At 37.6% G+C, this 25,703-nt stretch overlaps 1 protein-coding gene across 4 annotated transcripts; it reads left to right on the top strand.

Annotated features, from left to right (window-relative positions):
• The first annotated feature begins 919 nt into the window (after positions 1–919).
• Positions 920–24,114, top strand: LOC127629533 (sodium-dependent serotonin transporter-like). Of its 4 annotated transcripts, XM_052106617.1 has the most exons (16): positions 926–946; positions 1,309–1,401; positions 1,915–1,982; positions 11,250–11,730; positions 12,442–12,576; positions 12,994–13,216; positions 14,265–14,403; positions 14,534–14,668; positions 14,914–15,017; positions 15,323–15,450; positions 16,635–16,747; positions 17,141–17,272; positions 17,508–17,607; positions 18,305–18,405; positions 19,988–20,155; positions 22,800–24,114. In XM_052106617.1, the coding sequence occupies exons 4-16, from the start codon at positions 11,352–11,354 to the stop codon at positions 22,881–22,883; spliced, it is 1,941 nt and encodes a 646-aa protein (XP_051962577.1). In that variant the 5' UTR covers positions 926–946; positions 1,309–1,401; positions 1,915–1,982; positions 11,250–11,351; the 3' UTR covers positions 22,884–24,114. The 4 variants fall into 4 exon arrangements, with proteins under 4 accessions (XP_051962575.1, XP_051962577.1, XP_051962576.1 ...); XM_052106615.1 differs by lacking the exon at positions 1,915–1,982 and having other exon boundaries at positions 920–946; XM_052106616.1 differs by lacking the exons at positions 926–946; positions 1,309–1,401; positions 1,915–1,982 and adding an exon at positions 6,369–6,458.
• The last annotated feature ends 1,589 nt before the right edge of the window (positions 24,115–25,703 follow it).

Raw genomic sequence — 25,703 nt, forward strand, 5'->3', positions numbered from 1 at the left:
TTCTCTCAAATCACGTCTTTGATCGTTCATACATTGCAATCGTTGCTCACGGGAGCGAGCTCAGATTTGCCCACGATTTCAGGCTTTTATTGCCGATCTCCACAAAACTGTCGGTAAGCAAAAATCGGCTTAAAATCGTGTAAAAACTCGGCATTAGTAATAGTTGTCTCTGCATATTCAGCTGGAATGAAAGAAAGTATTACATACTGTAATAGTATGTGCAAGTTGTTGTGCATCTACCCAATGTAAACGTATTCAGACAGAAATGCCTTGTTGTTGAGAGAGGTCAACGGAGAATGGCCAGGACCTTCTCTCTCGGCTCCTCAGCACAAAACCTGAATGAGCGGTTTGCACGCCAGCTCCTTTATACCTGTGTGTTCTGGGGAGTGGCATGCAAATACCACTCACCAATTCCCATTGGCTTTTTATGAAAGATCAGAGGTGTCTCGGGCTCCCAAGAGTGACCCCTAGTGTCACTTCATCAACACAACGTCTCGTTCCCTCAATCAGGGAACAGAGGTTACAGAAGTAACCAGGATGTTTATTTTGATTACCCCATTGGCAGATTTATTTTCTTGTTTTAAGTCCAAAGTTCACTAAATTTTGTCAAATTTATCTTAAAACAAGACATAATATATTAGCCCAAGTAAATAAATCACATTTTAAGAATGTTTGGATAGTTTTACAGAAAAACAAGTCAAAAACAGGATCCTTCCTGTTTTTGCCCTTTGTTTGTTCACATCTAAATCTATTGCTCATTAGAAAGTTTAAGGAGAGTGCCGTTGTTATAGACAAAACCTAAGCTTCTTATTTCCTGCCTTAAAAATCTGTTTCACCTAGTTTAGACACCCCCACCCCTCTGTTTCCCTACTGCCTCTCTGTTCATTGGACTTGTTGCGGATTAACCTACTAGCTCAGACAGATTGGACTTGCTGTTCTCCATACTGTGAGTTTGTTTGTACGTCTGTCAGACAAGTGTGAATATTTAAAGTATTGTGAGGGTGTATGCTAGAAGAAGAACTATTGTATTGTGAGTGGCTATGTACAAGAGCAACTACAACTATTTCTTGTCTGCCATTGTGAGTTTGTCTTTGGGGATTTAAGACCGGTTTGTAGCATCTATTATGTCTAGCCTTAAGTAACATGGTAAGCAGTGAGACACCCGCTTGTGGATGTTTGAGGCAAAATATTTTAACAGAATTTTCAGATGGATATAATGGAACCTTGCATCAGCAAACATTCTTGGTGCCTTATAATATGTGTTTGATTTGCATGTAAAAGTTGGAAATTTGTTTGTATTGTTCCCAGTATGTCCCCTCCCACAGTGGCCCTGGAGGGATGCTGCTTCAAATATTGATTTGTTTAAAAATGAACAACAAAACTCAACTTGACATCTGTAAGGTAGGTCACACATCTCTCCATCTTTCTATTTCTTTATTTATATATATATAAATATATATAAATTATTCTATTACCAACACCCTAATGCTTTTTAGTTTTATTAGAATTGTCCATTAAAAAGTATTTAAGAAAAAAATCTGGGTAAGTAATAGTCATTCTTTCTATAACCATCCTTAGTAATATTTATATACAAAGTCCTATTTTACCTGCCAATGCCACTAGACAAGTCTCATGCAGTTCCTTGATGATCTGTAGAGCTGTCCCTGCCAAAAAAAAAAGGTTGCACTTTATTTTACAGTATGTGTAATTTCAGTATACTTACAGTGTACTTACCCAAGAAAGTAATATTAGGTAACTACATGTACATAATATGGGTTAGGATTAGTACCTAGTAATTTCTATAGTTGTTGTAACTATTTTATAGTACTGTTTTATTTATGTACTAAAGTGCTAACATTTAGAATTGTATTTATAATCTAATTTGTATTGGTACTTTTCTACCTGTTGTCGTAGAGTGATATTTAAGTCACTGCAAAAGGGACCGGTGGAAGAAGTTGGAGAGAGTAAAATAATTGGATTTGGTATGATTTCTTTGACCACTACTTATTTTTATTATATTTTCATTTTGTTTGAAGTACAATTTTAATTTAGAAATCATATTGGTTTCATTTTTGATTCAATGAATGAATATAATTTTTTCAAAATCAACCTGTAGACGTGAAGTCCATTCCGAATCATTCACTGTTAATACTAGTCATGATTTGTGTGTCAGTAGATGAAAATTATTAATAATACTTCCATTCTCTATAATTTAAGTGTTTTAGTGTCAGCATTTTAGTGTTAATCTAAATCCTCTCGAGAACCATATTTTCCATGCGTATGAAAGAAGCATGTCACTGTCATAGAAATATGCCTGACGTTCAACAGCGTTAATGCACAAAAGAAAGTAACTCTATATTTTTATTCTTCTAATTCATTGCATACAGTTCATTTACACCTCCAAATTATTTGCTGTCTTTGTTTATATCACTGATGGTTGACAGGGAATGGACTATTTATAATAGGATGCAGACGGTGCTGGAGAAGAACTTCTAAGTTAAATTGCTCTTGACCCAGCCCATTAGCGCTTTGCACGCTTAATTTCACCAAACCCACTTGCGCCTAGACTTAGCGCATGCTTGCACAAAAATACCAAAACTTCCTGTCCATGCCCATTGACTTTGCACATATGACTTATGGCATAAAGCTGAACTTAACCCTAATGCTCTTAAAATGGGGTGCTGTGGCTCTGTAGCGCTTTTTGTTTTAGCATCATGACTAGCTAGATATAGCAATGTTGGCTCAAACAGTGGGGTGAGTTTTGGGTGTGGTTATCTTGAGTGACAAAACGTAGATAGGGGAGTATTTTGGGAAACCAGTCTTTTTTATAATTATTATTATTATTATTCCATTTGGAGCCACTATAGTGTAATATACATTTCTTCAATGTTGAATGAACAAGGATAGAGTGAAACATTTGTTTATCACTTGAAATAGACAGGGTCAAGGTGGATAAAAAATATGTGACAGACATGTGTTGTGCTTTACCTGTCACAGTTCACCATTTAAAGCTGCCCATTTGGGTCATTAGACAGATTAAACCTCCTGTTTCTCCCTAGGTGCATTTGGACTGTCATCAGGTTGCTAGCATTTCTCCTCCCGCTGTTCTGAAAGTGCCAACTCTCTTATTTTCTGCATACAAAGGCATTCTTGAGGATTATTAATATGAGTGCATTGATCCCTAAAAGTATTTAGATACTTAAGCCACATTTAAAAATGTATTCATATCATTGTATTAGATACTTTTCAAACCAAGTGTAATTTATTTTAAAGAAAGATGCACAAGCACACCTTTCAAGCAAAACATTTCACCAAAGTATGTTTGTTAGGTTTTAAATTATCAGAAATATACACATAAACTACACATAAAAAAAAATTATGGATTTTTTGTTTTTTTGTACACAAAATGTATTTGGACACTATCGAGTTGTCAAACTAAGTGGAACATATCCATATTTAATGTGCTAAACTAATAATAGAATAATCCATACAAAATAATTCATTTTTTATGTGTAGCTTATATGTTCACACACTTTTTGAGGCCACTGCAAGTGCTCTGATGGTCTTCAAACCTCTTTAATAAGGAGTAGACATTAAGCAGAATCTTATATCCAAAACGACTTACACTTATACACAGTAATTATGCTTATTAGGCAAAATCTTCATGGAGCAACTTGGGTTTAAGTGCCTTGCTCAAGGGAACTATATTAATAGCTTCTGGATCACAGCATTCATACCTTCAAGCTCAGATATTTAATCACTCTTCACACATTACCTTTACTAGCTAACTATGTACCTTTTGATAAAGGTTTGTAACATAAAACTATATCCGGCTTGTCAAAACCTGTTTGCTTGATTCAGTGTCACTAAATGCAAATTATTGCTAAATGTGTGTGTGTGTGTGTGTGTGTGTGTGTGTGTGTGTGTGTGTGTGTGTGTGTGTGTGTGTGTGCGTGTGTGTGTGTGTGTGAGCGTGTATTTATCACTTTGTGGGGACCAAATGTCCCCATAAGGATAGTAAAACCCGAACTTTTTGACCTTGTGGGGACATTTTGTTGGTCCCCATGAGGAAAACAGCTTATAAAGCATACTAAATTATGTTTTTGAAAATGTAAAAATGCAGAAAGTTTTCTGTGAGGGTTAGGTTTAGGGGTAGGGTTAGGTTTAGGGAATAGAATATAAAGTTTGTACAGTATAAAAACCATTATGTCTATGGAAAGTCCCCATAAAACATGGAAACACAACATGTGTGTGTGTGTGTGTGTGTGTGTGTGTGTGTGTGTGTGTGTGTGTGTGTGTGTGTGTGTGTGTGTGTGTGTGTGTGTGTGTGTGTGTGTGTTTGCTTTAACGGGGAATAGCCTTGGGTGATGATGGCTTTCATTCAGTAAAAACAAAAAGGCATTTAAATGATCTATTGTCAATGTTAAGAAATTGACAGCTTGCGGTATAGAGAAATCTAGACTGATGAAGTTGCATTGTACTCGGTATTAACTTCCATAATTTTCCTTTTGGTTTAGATCTTTTCATTTAAAAAGATAGATGATATATGGGGCCAGGGTATCTCAGCAAGTAAAGATGCTGACTTCTACACCTGAAGTCACAAGTTCGAATCCAGGGCGTGCTGAGTGACTCCAGTCAGGTTTCCTAAGCAACCAATTGGTGCGGATGCTAGGGTGGGTGCAGTCACGTTGGGTTAACCTTCTCGTTGTCGCTATAATATGGTTCTCGCAGTAGGGTTCGTGGTGAGTTCTGCAGCAGAGAATAGCATGAAGCCTCAACACACATTAGGTCTCCACGGTAACGTGCTCAGTCAAGTCACTAGGCCACCATGAGGACTTAGAGCGCATTGTGAACTGGGCATTCCAAGAAAAAAAAAGATAGATGATATATTATTGTGACAAGGAGGGCATGGCCAGGACGTGAGGGTGCACTTAATCAGCTGATCAGCGGGAGAGCGAGTTAAAGGGGAGTTGGAGGTGCCAGATCAAGAGAGAGCTGTACGCAACTGTGTTGCATGTATTTGTTTTATGTTGAGTTTTACATTAAACCTTATTTTGACTGTTCAGCCAGTTCCCACCTCCTGCACTGTTACAGTGGTGCCGAATCCCAGGAGGGAGGAGGGATATGCTGTAACAGAGTCCTCGCCGTTGCCATCCACCAAGGGAGTAGCCATGGCTATTTGCCTGGGGGACAGAAGGGTTGCTGCTGTCCGCCGAGAAGGGGAGAATTTGTATTGTCCACCAGGGGTCGAAGGGCTCACTGCCATCAGCCGGGGGAGGAGCGAGCTGTCATAGTTGAGGGCAGTTGAGGACCGGGGGACAGCGTGTCCGCAAGCAAGCTATTCTCTCTCTCTCCTCTCTCTCTCTTGGTGTCTCCCGCTCGCCCTTTCCCGAGTAATTTATGGGTAGAAAATGAACTTTAGACTTCACAAAACAAGAAGCTCCTAAATGTAACAACAAACTCAACAATAAAAACAATGTTGATGATAAACTTGCAAACAGTGAAACCATGCATGCTGGGAACACCAGCTTCAAAAGTTAAGTAAAATGTAATTATTTAATTTACCTGTGAAATTATATGACAATACGACAAAAATAAATATGACAACGTCCATAAACAATCATAAATAACATTTACTTAAAAACTGAGCATTCATTTTTACATGTTTGAACTGAGTACAAATGTAGACTTTACTTAATATTTTCAAGTACATGCTTTAACTTATTTCATGTAAAAAGTGCTTTATTTACTTCATCACAAAACCATTTTTCCAGAGTAGTGGTGTCAGCAATTCTTTTAAACAGTCACTCTAAAACCTGACATCAGTTTAAGATTATATGGGTAAGTAGAATAACTTAGCGGAATTTTAAGAATGTAGGCCAGCTCTCTTTTGACACAAACAAATACTTGTCCAAAATAAATAATGTGCATGCAACAAGTACTTACATTTTATATTCTTGTCTCCTGTTTTTTGCATGAACAGTTGCTTGATGACAGGGCTCATTATTACATCAATGATAAGAATTATTGTTGTATGTGCCTCAGGGTGATGCTTTTGACACTACTTAACGCAAACAAGTTCAGCATGTATTACAGATGATATTTGTTTATTTATTATACTTTACTGACTTACAGTGAAACATCTGATGCAAGTAAGTTATTTATGAGTATCAATAGCACCAAAGAGGAAGTCAAGAGGAACAGCCTGTTTATTGTCTCAAAATTTACAAAAGGATAATTTGTTGTGAACTGATATCGAAAGAACGGGAACAATGTGTAAGGTCAGTAGATTTTGTGTAAGGCAAAGTGGAGGAAAAGGAGAGTGAGAGAGAACAAGAGAGAGAAAGACAGAGAGAGAGTAGGGGTGAAGGGGGTGTGTCTTGGGCACTGGGCTCTCAGGAACAGTGTTGATCACCAACCTAACACAGACCCCCACAGAACTGCTCAACCACAGCACGGTAGGGTTGCATTGTGCATGGTGTTTGTGGCTATGTTTGTGTTATTGGAGCAATTTTTGGGTGACAAGTCTTTGCTTGTGTCTGTCTGTACACGCCTGCATGTGTAACAGGAGGCATTTTTAAGTTTCACTGGATGCCATTGAATCTTCGATAAGTCAACATGTTGATTCATTGTGATAACTCTATAGTGTTAGTTAGTGTTACTCTATAGTCTATTGCACTTAAATTACTTTAATTACTTTTTACGTTCATAAAGATTTGGAAGTCTGTATGAACAATAGTTTTACAGAAGTGGTAGTTTTAGAGTTGTAAAGAAGAACCAAACTTTGTGGCAGCTCATTTGAATTGGTCTAATGATACTGTAATGGGGCACTAGACATTTTTCTTATCTACTGGTTGTAAAAAATAAAAACTGTTCATATTCATTTATTGTTCATATATATATATATATATATATATATATATATATATATATATATCAGATGTGTAATAATAAATATGCCTTATTTTAGACACATCTGGATTGACCTCTTGGTAATGGACCACATTCCTTCCATAAGAAAGCTGTACTTATCTTAGCCTTACTGTCATCTATGATTATGGGCAAATAATGATCTAAGGGGGTGCATGAGGCAGAGTATTACAATGATTTAATAGTTGTGTGTATGACAAAAGAAACGAGTTGTGAGCTGATTTACTGAGTGAGAGAGAAAGAAGCAAAAAAAAAAAAGAGTGTTAAACAATAAAAATCAGGCTTTTTACCAATCAGATAACCTTTGCGCTGAAACTTCACAGGACATCCCAACTAAAACTTGCAACGCGTTTTATTATTATTATAATATTTTTTTTCTTCTCATATCGCACTCTGGTAAAGCAGATCTGCTCTGACAGCTCTCAAACTGTTTATTTTATTATGTTAAATTCAAATGATTGACGAAGCAAACTTTTTCAATTTTGATTATTTTTAATTAAAGGACGCTTTAAATAGTTACGCATAAAAAAATGCTTGTGCATTATTTTACTACGCTTGATCTAATATGTAGTCTACGGTTCAACTTTTACGTACGAATTAATTGTTTTGGTGAGTTGCCATGCTGTTCTTGCGAACGTTTCAACAATTAACTTGTCCAATGTTAATAGTGCGGAACGATTTCCTCCACCTCCGTCATAAAATAATTTAGATATTTTTTTTATTTTCGCAGAGAGTTTTAGACAAACCATAATAAACATTTTCTGGCGGGAAAATTCTCCCCTGACGAAAACTTAATGAAGTGAGTTCGCTGCTTATAATTATACAATGGTTTCAGGAAAAGGCAAGGCAAAGAAAAAGGCTACACAAACTAGTATTCCCCTTTCATTGCTGACATCATTATTTTGATCAGTGGCAGCCGTGCGTTAAAAGTCTAGGCCTTCAGTGTGATTCATGCCATTAAGAAAACAGTTTCACAATAAATAAGACACATTATGTCTTATTATGGGCATCATACATTATGTCGCAGCTAACTAGCAATAACAATTGACATTTTAAAGACACGTCCACGGACGAAAGCCATGCAAAACTCAAAGGACACTTAATGCTCTATCTAGCAAGCCTAATTTAACTGCAGCATGACTGTTTTGTAAAATGAAGCTCTCCCATACAAACATTAAAAAAATCATAATTTTTCATATCTACCAAGTATATAACACCTGGAAAAATCTATCTCAAAATAACTGCAGTTTCGTCAGGGTACACAGATGCTGCATTCAATTCAAGTTGGATGAGGGAGATTCCTACTTGATATCTCCAACCATAAATACATTCCATTCCCCGGTATTCGGAGCTACAACGTTCCCGTTAGCTTAGCAGGGGTTTGACCATACCTTTCAACACATGGCAGAGGCAGGCTAAATACATACAAATTGTGCTGTTGTGATTTAATGTGCTGAGTAGTAATTTTTCCCACCGTGGCCGATACTAAAATCAGTGCAAAACACTTTTCAAAAGGCGTGGGCATTGTTGATATAGCTTTGAGATATTAAATTAAATTCTTCCGTCCAGCTGTTATTAAATTTACATATATATTTAGTTTTTTTTTTTCGCCGGAGCACCACCTGAGTATTCTCCTCCCATCTACCAGTGATGCTTGATTCAACTTCCCGCGTCTACTGCCTGCGCAGATATCAACAGCGCAACTGGGTTGTAGGTTGCCAGGTTGAGGTCACAAATGGGTTGAAATTTGTATGATGTGTCGATTGTTTGAGTAGGATGTATTTCATACTACATCTGGCAACAAGACAACCTTGGAATAATATATTGATGTGATTATTCATATATCGAGGTTTGGGCCATACAACACGGGAGTTTAGAAATAACAAAACGGGAGGGGGCGGGAGATGGGTTTGAAATAGGCTTACGGGAGACTACCGGGAAAAACGGGTGTGTTGACAGGTATGGGTTTGACTCTCATTAGAGATGTCTTCTAGCAACCCAACTGATAAACAATGCTGCAGCGTTAGTATTTGTGCTTCAGGTGTACGATTATCAAAAGAGATTATAATGTTTTATACACCTGTTTCTGCAGGCATTTGTTAAACAATCTTTACTATCATGTAATGTGGAAACGAACTCATTTATCGATATTACTTAATAAAGTGAATGTTTATCTCTTTGTATATCTCCGAGTGTCACATGTTTGCGTGACATCATGCACCTGCAACTCGGCAAAATAATTAGAATTTTAATTAAGAATTTCTGTAGGAGCCTACAAGTTGTAATTCTGACTTCAAGATGCATTCCATTGCACTTTTCCTAGTAGGAAGTTGTTGAATGGGACTTTTCAAAACTTGATCCGACACTGAATGCTCAAGCAGCCTAATTTACATTTAGAAAACTCAAGATGTTGCTATGACAATGCAAAAAGCACTTACCAATTTACATGAGGTGAAAATCAGTCCTCCTTTCCTGTTTAATCAATTAAGCAATCACACGGTCATGCAGAACATCTCGTGTTTTTAAATCCATAAGAATCTCATTCTCCTCAAACATCTTGATCTTTCGCTCTTGAAACTATGTACATAGTTTAAAGCACGAATGCATCACTCAAAGCCAGCTAGAGGTCTTCGACTGGGACATATCCTAAAGATCACACCCACCAAGAACAAATAACTCAATCTGAATGGCTGATGAATCTGACAATCTGACTTTAGTTGCTCATTCATTTGCAGTGTTGAGGGATTCTGTGGAATTTCTGAAGGTCTGATGGGTTGGAGCTCAGGCTCACACGCTGCTTCGGGCATGCATTTTTGAAACAGTTTTCACACTTTGCTTGTAAGCATCAAGGAATAAATTCTGACTGGATAAACTTTTAGTTTTTCTTTATTTGTTTGTAGATTAATTAAGAGTGGAAAATGATTAAAAATACATAGGCAAAAAGGTGATTGAGAATGAAAGGATGAAAAATATGTATTAATATTTACTATTATTAAATATTTGGCATGTTTGGCCAGCAGGGAAGTCTTTGCTGGCCCTTAGAAATCGCCACTGATTATGATTAGCTATTATCCTGCGATTAATTAGTTGGTTAATATCTAGACTGGATGCAGTGCTCCACAATTATTAATTACAAACAGCTTTTACAGAAAGTAATGAAGTTTCTGAAAGCTTGTTCTCCTACTCTCCAGCTAAAAATTGGATGCAATGCATGTAATCACTTAAAATCACTAGTATTGTTTCATGGCATTACTCTAGAATTTGTTATTATTGATCAACTGATCAGAATAATTTGGTTTGGTCATTTTTATACTATTAAACTTTAATAATAAATGTTTTAACCTTTATTTCTACGAAAATATTTTCGGTTGCAATCTCATTAACGGGAATAGTTCATGTTGTTGACATTTCAAAATGTTCCTTGGAAGTTTGTTATTATTTAACTCTCACATATTGCACATGTTCTTTAAAAAAAATGCACCGTAAATGTAAATGATCTCTTGTTATAATCTTGTCATTTCATATCAGTGTAAAAGTCAGGTTAAGTATATTCGTTATGTTCAAATGAATCTGTGTAACATCAGGTTCCATCTTAGTGTAATTTCAGTAGCAGCAATGTCAAGGAAAAAGACATTTACAGGGAGAGACTGTAGCAGAGAGTTGAATTTTGGAATTTTTATAACATTAATTTTCCCAATTTGCTCGAAAAACGTTTTTATTAAGGGGTCAAAATTAACTCTAATTAAATGACACAAATTTGCTGGGAATACTTAATGCCCTGTTTGGGCCACTGGAAGGTGCCTGGCTGTAAGGCCATTACTGGGCAGTACGCTGTCAGAGCCAAAACTTTGGATTTAGACCAATTGACTCTGTATCCTGAGAACTTAGAAAAATATTAATAATTCTGTGATGGCAAGGCATAGATCTAATGGGGTCGGGGACAAATAATAAAATATAATCTGCGTAAAGCAAAAGCTTATGCGCTATACCTCCCACCACCACCCCTGGAAAATCATCCTCCTTTCTTATTGCAGCTGCTCATGGCTCCTGGGCAAGACAGAACAATAATGGGGAGAGAAGACAACCCTGCCGGGTGCCCCATCCAGAGTAAAATAATCTGAAATTAATCCATTTGTTTGTACTGCCGCTAATAGGTGTCTGTAAAGTATCTTAATCCATCCAATAAACTTACTCCCACAAGGGTATGCTTAATCATAATCAAGATATCTTGAAAATGTAGTTCTGTTCTTTGACAAAGATGATGTGTAATTTATAACAATGGGGTAAATCTGCTAAATTCTTTCCTTTCTCCATCCCAGCCCTCTTCTCCAGGCTCTCTATACCCTCATGGGTGCGATATCAGCCAGTGCAAGAGGACCACCATCTCTGCCCACATCTCAGCCCTAACAGCAGTCTTCACCATGGAGATGAAACAACCAGTGATGATGGATCGAGAAGATGAGAGCGAGCAGGAGAAAGAACAGGAGTCGCAAGAGAATGGCAGGCTGGTTGCGGACAGTGTTGAGGACAAGGGTCAGAAAACAGGCTCAGGGCCTGGGCAGGTCTCCAATGGCTATCCCAGCACATCTCCACAAAGCCCCAGGGAGGGTGCTGGTGCTGGGATGGATAGGGGAAGCAACCCTGGAACTTTCAGAACTATGGTGGTCCAGCAGACCAGTTTGGATCCACCTAGGGAGACCTGGAGCAAAAAGATGGATTTCCTGCTCTCTGTCATTGGGTATGCAGTGGACCTGGGAAATGTGTGGCGCTTCCCCTACATCTGCTACCAAAATGGAGGCGGTAAGGTCATGGGAAGGAGGCAAATTTTAACACTAAATAATAGTGCTACTAAAGGGTACAGGCAACTTTGTAACAAATGGTATGATGTTTCAGGTTGATGCGGTCTATATTGTGGAGCGTCCCAATAATAGAAAGATTTCCTCCTTTTGAGACAATATCAACTAGGTAGAGTTTGCTTAAAAAGAACAAACAGACAATGAGTAATTCTGCTGTTGTCTCAGCTCTTTGTATTAAACAGCTCGCCTCATCAGTACAAACAGGCTTTAGACTCTTTTCATTGAATTTGAAGTAATAAAAGCTTTGTAATTTCCTGTTTCTTCATGCAAGGGAGGTGCATAAGAGATAGAGCAGGCCAGGGGACACTCTCCGCAACCAACCGCATTAATTGTGGCTATCATTGATGTGACTTCAATCTTTCTCATATTGTTCAATAATCTGTATCACCACTGCTCTATCAACAGCTATCTTTGCTTTCATAGCAAAAGCTCACTTATAAAGCATTAATCAAGAAGGGGAGGCTTGTCTGGACTTGTGTTTTCTTGTTTGTATGTTTCCTTCTTCCAAGGTATTCAGCAATTTTAGTGTTTTTATAGGTATAATAGCCCTATATAGGTGTATGCCGTGGAAAGGTTGTATTGTGCTTTCAGAATGTGTTGCCAATGTAAGCGTAAAGTTGAAGTTGGACTTCCTGTCTAAATCCTTTTTTTTCAGGCGCTTTTCTCCTGCCGTACCTGCTGATGGCTGTGTTTGGTGGCGTGCCTCTGTTTTACATGGAGCTGGCACTGGGCCAGTTTCACCGCAGCGGGTGTATCTCCATCTGGAAACACATCTGCCCCATCTTCAAGGGTAAGACTGGTCTGCTTCACAAGGCTCAGACTTCTGAGGCTAAAAGGAATCAGGTTAAGGGTTGCACGGATAACTGCAGACTGACATGTGCTGGGCTGATAGTATTCACTACCTTAACCTTCTCTTAAACTTCTTACCAATCCTCTCTCTCTCTCTCTCTCTCTCTCTCTCTCTATGTATCTCTCCTTCTCTCTGTGTTTGTTGATAGCCAGTACGAGTGGGACTCTGTTATGGAAATTGTCACATTTACCACATAAAATGCCATCTACTTAAGAAACATAATTTTATGTAAATTAATCTTGTCCTAAATGTCATCCACTGTCTTTTCTTCTAAGTAGGAGATGCTTGAAACGAAGTAAGACATTTGTGAGACGAGTTGACCATTTGCCTAAGTCTCCTTTTCATGGTCTTTTGCAGGTATAGGCTTTGCTATCTGCATCATTGCACTCTACATTGCCTTCTACTACAATACCATAATGGCCTGGGCTCTCTACTACCTCCTGTCCTCCTTCCGCACCACGCTGCCCTGGACCACCTGCAACAACCAGTGGAACACTCATAATTGCACCCACTACCTGTCCACCGACTTGAATGTCTCTTGGACCGACAGTTCCATCTCTCCTGCTGAGGAGTTCTATATGTAAGTGCATGTAAGTGTGTGTAAGGGCCAAGAGCCTGGAAAGAAGCCAAGACTAAAAGGAAAAGAAAGAAAATGCAAGAAAGTGAGGAAAGAAGAGAGATAAGAACTTTGAATTCACACAGATTCTTGACTCTTAGAGGGAATGAGGATTGTAACAGAGAGTTCCTTTGTCTTGGAAAACACTAGGAAAGATTGGGTCTGTTCTGACTGATATTTTGTGTGTGTGTGTGTGTGTATTAGCTGCTTTAAGAGATTTAGCTGCTTTATTTAGTTGATTGCCCCCACTTGTTCTATGTGGTGCTGGAATTCCTGTTTTCCTTATAAATGTAAAAATATATATATATTGTTTGACTGTCTGCCAAACACTCATCATTCTTTTCCTAATCAATGGAATTCTCCTTCTGCCTTTATTTTACTATCCTGTACTAGTGTGGCACAGTATTGTTCTTTTCTTCCAATAGCAGCCTCTACCCCTAATTAAAATTCCAGCATTGCTGGTCACCAACCAACATGATCACACAGGAAATCAACATGTAGCTTTTGAAAGTTCATGTATACTGAAATCAACCCCATTCCGAATTCCTGACTAGAGTTTACCACCACCAGACATTTTTTAATCAATTCAGGCATAATTGTATTTCCTGCTACTGATAGCCTGTTGTGCAAACAACATCCGAGACATAGTTTCTGGTCCCGTGGAAACCAGGAACAATTGTGAGCACAATTCTGAAGTTAAATTTTCGGTGTAAGATTTAAATTTTACTTCTGACTGTTAATGTTTCGAATTTCGGTAAAAACACAGAATGAATTCAGCAGCAAATCTTTCGATGTACTGTTGTTGAATTCACAGTGTGATCAAGTTAACAAGCAAGACTTCCTTGGTCAACCAGCATCACAAGACATTTTTTCTGATTAACAGTATGGCTATGTTGGTCTTAAATGGTCTTTTCAGCAGGAACAGGCCTTTGTTTCTGTCTTTGATGCCTTTATAACCTTTATACCAACATCAACCTCACTTCCTTCCTATTTCTACTCATCTCTCTCTTAGGCGACAGGTGTTGCAGGTACATCTGTCCCCTGGTCTTCATCAGCTGGGCTGGGTGAGCTGGCAGCTGGCCCTCTGTCTGCTCTTCATCTTTACTGTTGTCTACTTCAGCATCTGGAAGGGGGTCAAGACCTCCGGCAAGGTCAGATATATAGGACATCTCAAGGGAAAATGCTGGCAACCTCAAAGGCTTGAGTGTAAAGTGTAATGTTCATCAGTTGCACATAGTTGAACCCTCTCTTTAGGAGCCTCTACTTGACTCTCTCTGTTAGGTAGTGTGGGTGACGGCTACCTTTCCATACCTGGTTTTGTTTATCCTGTTAATAAGAGGAGCCACACTGCCCGGAGCATGGAGAGGAGTTGTCTTCTACCTGAAACCTGATTGGAGCAAACTTCTCACCACCTCAGTGAGTGGAAACCAATACTACCATTCTGATCACTCAGATATAAAATATTTACATATATTACACAATGTTTTTCCATGTTGAGTTTTGCTGTGCATTTCTTCTCTCAAAAAGAGAACAGCTTGCTATCTGTCAGGTAGAGTTGATTTATTTGATGAATAAACTCTGTCTGGCATTCTACTGTATGATGATATGTATGAATGGAAATCTTCAGAAACATATAACTCCATCTGTGGTTTTTTTTTCAGGTTTGGCTTGATGCAGCTGCGCAGATCTTCTTCTCTCTGGGTCCAGGCTTTGGTGTTCTCCTGGCCTTTGCCAGCTACAATCCCTTTCATAACAACTGCTACAAGTAAACCTGCCTCACATTTATGAATATGTCATTTTAAATCATCTGCACTAATGTTCTGTTATCACAAACTAAAATATCTTAAAATATTAACTTTCATCATTTTTCATCTTTTGCACGTATTTCTATGTAGGTTTGAAGTTTTCTTACCTTTTATACACTTAGATATAAGTGCACCATAGTTGTAGTATTTCATTATTTTGTTATCAATAAACACTATAAATGCACTCTGTCTATCAGAAATCTTAATCTCCTATGTTTTTCATTGTCTTTTTCTTTCTGCTTAAATATTTCTCTTTGTTCCACAGAGATGCATTGATCACAAGTTCAATTAACTGTTTGACCAGTTTCCTGTCAGGCTTCGTGATCTTTACAGTGCTGGGCTACATGGCTGAGATGCGCCAGCAAGGGGTGGAAACTGTAGCTAAGGATGCTGGTTAGTGTCATATTACCCTTTTAATTTCTACATATGTGCTATTTCCATTTAAAAAAGTACTCAAACATAGCATTTTAAATTAATTGTTAAACCACATAATCCAATAAATCATTGGATATGAAAGTTCTTGAAAAACCATACAATTGTAACATATCTGTTTACACTCAGAACCTTTACATGTGACTAAATACTGGAGCTACAGCTGTTTTTTGTTAAGTCGAGCAAAAGTCTTCATCTGTGTGTCCAAGTATACATGACATATTGACATGTCTGCAGGTTAAATACACGTCACGTGTCTCTTTAGGACCATGTGCACAACACCAAGACCAATTGTGGTTTGATTAAAGTGTATATCTGCTGTACAAAGCCAAGACACAATAACATTTTTTAGGTCTGTTAGTCGTAGGATTTCAGTCGGGCTAAAGTGTTTACATGACATTTAAAAAAAAAATCGGAATTGTGATTAACGCATTTACCATTAATACAGCATAAGTCATAAACAGTGGTTGGAAGGGCAGAACCTTTGTGATGTACCTGCCCGGAATAATTACACTGACATACACACCACAAACACACAACAGTGCTTCCAAGTTAGTGATAAAGTGATGGGGAAAGGAGCACTTAACCTTATTTGTTGTAGGAAACAAGACTAGATATGACATGTGACAGATATCAAGTATTTGTTAGCCTATGTAAGGTGCATTTTATATACAGAAGCATGTCAAGTCTTAACTCTCACCAAAACACAGAATGAGATGTTTTTGTCTGCAAGCGCTTTTCATGTGGCGTTCAAAGAGACGAATGACGCTGACTCTCTGACACAAATCATGAACACAGCTTCACCACTGCTGTAAAAAACCGGATAGCCACAGTCTGCCGGCTGAATAATATTGTGGAGGATGAGAATTTAAAAGATTTAACTAGTCCTATGTGAGGACTAGTTCTTTCATTTAGTCAAACTCCCACTCAGACGTTTAATGTTCATTGTGATTAACTTATTATGCGATTAATCACGATTAAATATATATATATGCAGGTTGTGGGTTTGATTCTCAGGGAGCATGCATACATACAATGTATAGCTGGAATACACTGTTGTTAATATGGATAAAAACGTCTGCCAAATGAATAAATTAACTAATAATTTCCATTAGCCTGTGCTAATTGTATACATCTGTTCTAAGGTCCCAGTCTGCTCTTCATCATCTATGCTGAGGCTATTGCCAACATGCCAGCTGCCACATTCTTCGCCATCATATTCTTTCTCATGATAATTATGCTGGGACTGGACAGCACGGTCAGTCTGTCTTTCTTTCTTTCTTTCTTTCTTCAAATAGTAGCCAATGAATTCTCTCTTAATGAAATTCTTTTGAGCTTTTCTCCTTTGTTACTCAGCTTATTGCCTCTGAATATAGTGCATTGAATTGTCAACAGCATTTCATTAAATTAGGTCCTTGGTGTAAGTGCATAGTTAACCTCTCGGCTGTCTTCTGTATTACACTAAAGTCTTCTTTCAGACCATTCACATGTTCCTATGCTTATTGCACTCTGCTAATGACATAATCTGCAGTCCATATGTGGCATATTTCTGTTTCTTTATCAAAACATGATATAGTGCTGTACTTACCATAAGGACCATTATTTTGAGAAATGTTTACATGCCTCTATTGTGTGTGTTTGTGAACTGCAGTTTGCCGGTCTGGAAGGGGTAATTACGGCCATGTTGGATGAGTTCCCCCAACTGTTGGCCAGGAGGAGAGAGTGGTTTGTGCTGGGTCTGGTGTGTGTCTGTTATTTGGGCGCCCTCTCTACTCTCACTTACGTGAGTCTAACTGTACCTCTAACAATGAGCCTGTTTTATATTATGCAGATGAGTCGATTCTATTAATCTTTAAATTATAGTTCACTCCAAAATGAAAATTCTATCACCGTCGAGTTTTAAACAGTGTCCAGAAACCAAACTTGGAATCTCTCCAAAATAATGTTCCATTTTCCATGTTGTGGTTTGTAGTACACACATTATTCATTTATTTAAATACTGATGGTTATGTTTCTAGGGAGGTGCGTTTGTGGTTAAACTATTTGAGGAGTATGCCACGGGCCCTGCTGTTATCACTGTAGTTTTTCTCGAAGTCATTGCTGTTTCCTGGTTCTATGGTATGTATTGCATTCCAGTTAAATCATACAGACAATCATTTTAATTAAGTTTGATTGACAAAGACAGTGTGCTGCAGATCTAATTGGTTGGTTGGATAAACATACACCTACATTTTCGAAACAAAATCGAATTGTCTGGACAAAGTAGTCCCTTAGATGCTTTTGGACTGGAACCAGAAAATTTGGCTTGTTGCCCAAGACCATTACTCTTTTGATATGTCACACAGTTTTTGTCACTCAAAATTCCACAGATTTCTAAAATAACATTTTCAGCATTGGACCCCCTGGCAAGTATCATGTACAGTGCTTACTATGTTGTCATTGCAGTGAGACATGTCATAATGTAAAACATTAACTATTAAGCAACAATGGTTAAACTACTTCTAAATATCTATACTTTATTTGTCTGTTTTTTCTTTTCTTCCATTCAACTAGTGTCCATAAGAGTTTTAGCATATAATTTCCATATTTTCATAAAACTCAACAAGTTTCTACACTAGAGCCACTGAATCTGATATAGTATGTTGCTTCAGACAATTTGTATATGAGTCATAAACACATTTTACTGCTTCATACCATCTTCTTTCCCTATTTTATTGTATTTTTTTCCATTTATTTATGAGTTACATTTTAAATCCATAATTTAAGATCACTGAAACTTTTTTAAGTTCTGTTTGTGTTTTCAAAATCCATGCAGGGACCTCACGTTTCTGCAATGACGTGCACCTGATGCTTGGCTTTTCCCCCGGTGTGTTTTGGAGGGTCTGCTGGATAGCCATCTGTCCTTGCTTCCTACTGGTCAGTCCAGCAAGTGCACATGCATATGGGTATTTAGCATCCTGTAGTGTGGCATTCTATACTTCATCTAAAACCTTCTAAAAACTCTATTGTGCTACTTTAATAATCATTATGCATGCAGTTTTCTTGAACTCATATTAACTGAGAGACTGCATGGAATATTTGCACCTTTCATTTGAGTGAAAAATGTACTTGTCACTCTTCAAGTTAAGTCATTTTTATTGTATAGCGCTTTTCACAACACACATAGTGTCAAAGCAGCTTTACAGAAAATCATGCATTAACTTAAAATTAAACTGTAATATCTATCAAGTCTTGGAGTCATCATTGTGTAGTTTAATTAAATATGATTTTAAATTGTCTATAAAAATAAATGATTGTATTTAGAACCCCAGTGAGCAAGCTGAAGGTGACTGAAGGTTAATGGAGAAAATAACCTTGGGGGCCAGTTATAAAATAAAATAACCAGGCTCAATGTGGGGGCAAGTTCCCCTCTGGCTAACCAGCATGAATATAATGCCAATATTAGTTACAGTATTTAAGTGCAGTGCAGGTCATTGTTTAAAATTAGTAAACTAAGTAAGTGTTAAGGGTCAGTGTTTAAACAAAGATTTTGTATGAACTGTAAGATTAATGTCTAATGTCTTTGATGTTTAGCCTGGATTAACTGCAGAAGTTCACATTGATGAATTCCCCTTTGTTAGTTGGCCGATGAAAGCTGTTGTTGGCAAATAATTGAAAATCTATGTATTACATTTTAAGAGTATAGCCCATCATTACACCAAGGTGATGCTGGCAGAGATCAGTGAGGTGCATCGCAGTTCAACCTGGCCGGTAATTTTGGTGAGGTCTATCTTAAATCCAAGGTTCAGGCAGTGGCATACAATGTATCGCATGTCTTATGAGTTGGCATCAGTTCATCCTCTGAAGTCCATCGTAATAGACTTAAATGATGGCTACATTTAGTCATCATCAATCAGACACATAGCAGTGGAGTCCGACACCAACAGGAACAGAGGTGGATCTGGCTAGCTCTGGTAAACGCGGTAAATTAATCCAGAGGTTGAGACAGGGAAACAAATAGAATAATATTAGCTTAGATGCCATTACATTTTTTGTAGAGTTATAGAGCATGATAAATGTTTCTGGTTCCAGCACACCTAACTAAAGCAGCCTAAATATGTGTTGATGGATAAATTAGGTGTATGTCTTGCTAAATAGATGAGTCTTTGGGACTTTGGTCTTCAGGATCATTTAAACAGTCCTGCCAAACTAGTGAAGGCAAAAATGTGATAAAAAAAATTCATGGAGACCAGTCACATCTACAGACCGAAAGTTTAGACTTTCCATCATATATTCATGTACATTTGAACCTAAAATCATGAAAGCTCATGGATATGTTAAGCTTTAACCATTTACACACTCAGACATGATCTCTACACTTTTTAGTCATCTACTGGCAGATCCCAGCAATGTCAAATACATGCAAACCACCAGGAAGTATGAGGACAAATATACTACAGTCAGAGATGCAAATTCACTTCTTCAAAGTGTCATGTTCTTATTTGTTTCATGCCTGTAGTTCATTATTGTGAGTTTCCTGGCCTTCCCTCCAGAGGTGAGACTGTTTGGCTACCTGTACCCATTCTGGACCACGGTACTGGGCTACTGTATTGGGGTTTCCTCCTTGATCTGTGTGCCTTCCTACATGGTCTACTATCTGCTCACCACCAAAGGGACCTTAAAACAGGTAAGCTTTGACAGAAATATCATCTAAACAAGGTTAGGAAGTGAGATAAGCATATTAAATGATACTTAGATGTGAACACATTACACCAGCAATTCATTAAATTTACACAATGAGACACATGGGTTTGGTTACATTGTAAACTCGTTGTGTTTGAGATGTGAAGATAGACATCAAAGGACACAAGAGCACATGGCTGTAAGTCAATAAAGCGGCTCCATAAAAGCATCTGCTTCATCCATACAGAAACAGTGTGTGTGTGTGCGTGCGTGCGTGCATGCATGCATGCATGCGTGCGTGCGTGCGTGTTTGTTACAGGGTTGTAGCTCTGCTTGCCTAAATGTACAAAAAATGACACGCAGCAGAGCAAGGTAAATCTTTTTTGATTCTGTCATATAACTGGCAATATGTTGTAAGCATATAAGGTCTAAGGTGAGTATATATATATATATATATATATATAAAAGTTTTAGGCACTTGTGAAAATGTTGCATAGTGAGGATGTCTTCATAAATGTTTTCATTTATCACTTAATGTCATACAAATTCAAACATTAAACATTAAAAAAGCTAAATCAATATTCAGTGTGACCACCTATTTAGGCTCTCAATTGCTTCTGTCTCTTTATGTAATCTCAGACTGACACAATGTTCAGTGAGGGGCTTTGTGAGGGCCATGACATCTGTTGCAGGGCTCCCTGTTCTTCTATTCTAATCTTTTCTATTTGCAAAAGTAATGTTTGTGAGTCTAACATTTTATATTTCCTATTGACACAGTAAAGCTGAAAATATAAATAACCATCTTAAGACACATTATTTTGTGAAACATCTTATGTGCTTAAGACTTTTGCACAATGCTGTATATATAGGAGAGCTTTAGTCCACAGCTGTTCAATGTAAATCCAAAACAGTTCAAACGTATCTCATAGTCCTAGCTTCGAGGTGAATCACAACATTATGAACTTTGATTTAAAAGCAAAAGACTATTTGAAAATTTGTCAAAAAGACAAAGGTACAAAACTGTGTACTTAAAGGGATAGTTTGCCAAAAAAGGAAAATTATCTCATCATTTACTCACCCAAATGTCATCCCAGATATGGATGACTTTCTTTCTTCTCTGAACACAAACAAAGATTTTTAGAAGAATATCTCAGCTCTGTAGGTCCTCATAATGCAAGTGAATGGGCACCAAATTATTGAAGCTCCATAATGTGCATAAAAGTATTCCATACAACTACAGTGGTTAAATTCACGTCTTTAGAAGCAATATGAAAGGTGTGGGTGAGAAACAGATAAATATTTAAGACCTTTTTTTACTATAAATCTCCACTTCTTCTTTTGTTTCTGGCGATTTGCATTCTTCATTCATAACGCCACCTACTGGACATGAAGGAGAATTTATGGTAAAAACCTTGAATTAATGTATTTGATAAAGGAATGAACTACAATCCCATGAAGCACTGCAAATGATGTAAAAATATACAACTATTTTGATTATATACTGATTATAAGTATAGAATCAGTATATTTAAAGTATTTTGCAAAATATATAGGTAGCTTTAGAGCGTAGGGAAGACCGACTCATTTGTGTCATTTGCAGTTAATAATGGGAGTGGGCTGTCGCTGCAGAGCCTTTTTGCCACAGTTTGTTTGCCATGGTTCTGCCACCCAAATTGAGGTGAGCCACTACGCCACCACAAGGACTTAGAGTGCATTGTGAAATGGGCATTCCAAATTGGGGAGAACATGTTTTTTTTTTAAAATGTGACGAAACAGCAGTAGACCCAACAGATTCCTGCAGCGCGTGCAAGCCATTCGCGCATCACGAGCCAGCAGCCATTGACCAGGAAAATAAAAATGGCTCTCAAAAAGGTTACCAACCCCTGGTTTAGGGTAAGGATGTCTGTTTTGTTCACCTCACATTTATTTTTTAGGACACTATTGGTTAGGTTTAGGCTAAAGTTTTAGGTTAGGGAAGTGCCTTTTAAAAACTCAGTAAAACCTCCATCTTAAATTCATTTTAAAAACATCGTCTGATTACAACATAATTTAACTTGCTTTTGCCACCCCCTAAGGGCATTTCCCTGGAAAACTGCAGCCAAATGTGTAATACAGTAAGTTATTTCGCAGAAACATTGCTATGGTCATGGAAATTTTATGAGATCAGGCTGCAATCAGATGCTGAAACCATGCAAATAGCACTCACAAATCTCCCATAGACACCCAGAGAAGCACCACGTCCTGGCGGGACCCAAAATTAAGTGTAAAGAACCTCTCGTGCAACGAACATGCATTTTTACTCAAATTAAATCTAATGAAACAGGTATCTGCCATATACTTCAATGGCTTCAATGGAGCCATTCTACAGAGTAGGCCAGGTGTCCAATGACTTGGACATATTAATATAGAAAAAGCAGATTGTGTTACTTGATCGAACAGCGTAATAGTGATGTGTGACACTTTTATTTACTTAAATATTGAAATGCAAAAGAGTACATAATAAACTTGTCAATGGCACTTTTAGGGGAAGCCGTGCTTCCCGTGTAGCCTTAAAGCAATCGTCACTACAGTCATTTACCACCCTTCCAAACCTCAATACAGAGTGTACCACTTTACCACTCCAAATATTTCTTTGTTTGCTCCCACAGCGCCTGCTAAAGAGCATCACTCCTGAGGCTTCAGGTTCCAGTGGCTCTCACATAAACCCAATTGTTGTCACCAATGTTGTGTGATACTAAGGCATTTCACCCTCTGCTGGACATAGAGCACAAATTCAGGGGACCCGTGGCCCCTGTATGGGCCCCAGCCGACCTCACTTCACCTCATCCCAGAGGAGTCTGCTACCTGTACTGTGTGATGGTGGGGCCAGGCCTCTGATTACAGCAATTGTTTTATTTTAATTCATGCAATACAACTGTCATTGCTCATGATGAGTTACTGATTTGGGGGAACCAAATGTCAAATTTATTCAGTCACATGTATTTGATTTTGCACAGGAGTGTGTGTGTGTGTGTGTGTGTGTGTGTGTGTGTGTGTGTGTGTGTGTGTGTGTGTGTGTGTGTGTGTGTGTGTGTGCGTGTGTGTGTGTGTGTGTGTGTGTCCACCAGGCCCCTAAATGGAGCATATATTAAGGTGAGTGTTTAGCCTACAGTTGATAGGTATGTTTCAACTGTAAGGCATAGAGTAAAAATATGTATTTATTTGTGGAACATTTGTGATATTCCTTTCACATAATGCTTATATTGATTATTTAGGACTTTTTGTCTCTCTTTGTCTGCCTACCCAGTTACAATTTACTTGTAGCATTTACAAGGATGTAATCAAATATTCAGGATTTGGGGGGAACCAAATGTCATATTTTAAGAATCGGAATATTGGGGAATAGTGACTCCCTCATGTCTGGTTACGGTCCTGAGCATTTATTTACATACTTCTTTATGTGAGTTACACAATGTAGCAGAAACCAAATACTAATGTGCTTGTTATAAATGTTTCAGCCATTATCCTCAATATGTTTTTTGCCTGAGGAAAAAAAGGTGTGACTGGACATCGTAGTATTGTATTCATGTATTTTGTAAGTGTTGCTATTCTTGTGGTCTGGCATTCTGTGACGACTCGTTGAATTCGAAGAGTGGACAAATGCGAGAACATCGATTACTCTGTCGATCTGTCACGTGTGAGCTGTAAATTGAGGTAGAAGTAAAATGCCATGGTCAGATCTGTCAGTGTGTGTGTGTGCATGCTGTAGTCTATATTGTGCATCTGTGTGTGTGCTTCAGTCCAGTGCTGAACTTTCCCTCTTTTTTCTCATCAGAATTTACTATTCTGTCTATGAATAGTATTGAGAATCTATCATACTTTTCAAAGTCCAACTTTGATCTATGTATGTACACAAGACTGTTAAGAGAAAACATGTATAGGACAAAGACATATATTAAATATGAGATATATAAAATAAAAGTATATGGATTAATAATGATTGCGTTTATAGCATTTTTAAGATGTCTTGGAGGTGAAGAAGAAAAAAGTCTTACAAAACATTTTGATTTGTACTGTGTATACAATAACTATTTAATTGAATAAGTCTATATATATATATATATATGGTTGTGCACCATTCAGGATTGCAAAGAAATTTGCATAAATGTAAGATTTGTTTTTAATAATACATTTCTTATTTTTTTCTCATATGAATAATGCTGTTACAGATAAAGGTCGGGCAAGGAGGAGGTGGGAACCAGCTGAACAGTCAACATAAATTTTAATGTACTGTAAAACTCAACATAAACAAACACACACACATGCAGCTTAGTCGCATGCGTCTCTCTCGAAATGGAGTCTCAGGCTACCTTTAATCTCGCTCTCCCGCTGATCAGCTGATTCAGTGCCGGCCATGCACCTTAATGGCCCGGCCACGCCCTCCTCCTTGTCACACGCCCATTTTGTTGCGTTGGACAAATGAAGTTTCTCTGTTGTGTGACTGTGTAAAATGCCTTTGAATTCAAATTGAAATACAACATAATATAAGGCGTTACCAATTCAATTCAAATTCCATGAATCAACATTTTTAAATTCAGACAATTCTAAGAATTCAGAATATTGGCCAAACCTGAGAAATATACATGATAACGGCAATTATGACAGACCAAAATACTAAATTCATTTAGCAACAGTAAATACTTAGATTTCCATTACAGTTAAATCACCTCTCTTCCTTGAGTTCATGCGTGTTCACTCCATCACATCTATAATTATCCCACACTCCTCCTTGAGGGCCTGTTATCAGGTTAAATTCCTTTTTCTGAGGAACAGATTGCACACACACACTCACACATGCACGCTGGTGCTCTCCACCACAAGTCACTGAGGAGTCAGAGCTTCTCACTTTATGAACATGAGCTGATAATCACATTCATCCTCATGCTTTCCCTAGAGAGGACACTCTACACAAAACTAGTTGACTGCAATTCACATTTTCGTTTTCTATATTTTATAGACACATTATCAAATAATGCATAATTGTAAAAAAATAAGTCAGGCCATTGGAAATTATCCAGATGCATTAAAGTTTTAAACATTAAATTACATTCTCACATGGGCTCAGATATATTTTGTACTGAAATCACTTTGGCCATTTAAATTTATATTGACATATAATTTATGATGTACTAAATGTATTGATTTACTTTCATCATATAAAACTCTGAGACCACATCGCAAATCTGGTGTTTTAAATCTTATTTAAACCTTAAAATAAACAGAAGTTTATAGGATTTTGGGAAAAAAATAAAAAAAAAATGTTAAGTAATATTTAAGATTCAACAAGGTCAATGGAGTTTTAGGTCACTAATCAAATAAGCAAATTTGTGACATGAACATGCTAACTCCTTTGTATGAAAGATCAGATTTTGTTGCTTATATTTTAGCAGTTCTTTGGAATATTCTCAAATCTTGCTGAGATAACATGGATCTTAAGATTTTGCACAAACTTGTGAAGTCTGTGCCAGCTCGAGTGCATGGTGTCATTAAAGCAAAAGTGAGACCAAAGAAAT

The sequence above is a fragment of the Xyrauchen texanus genome, chromosome 36 (assembly GCF_025860055.1).
Source record: "Xyrauchen texanus isolate HMW12.3.18 chromosome 36, RBS_HiC_50CHRs, whole genome shotgun sequence".
Classification (NCBI taxonomy): domain Eukaryota; kingdom Metazoa; phylum Chordata; class Actinopteri; order Cypriniformes; family Catostomidae; genus Xyrauchen; species Xyrauchen texanus.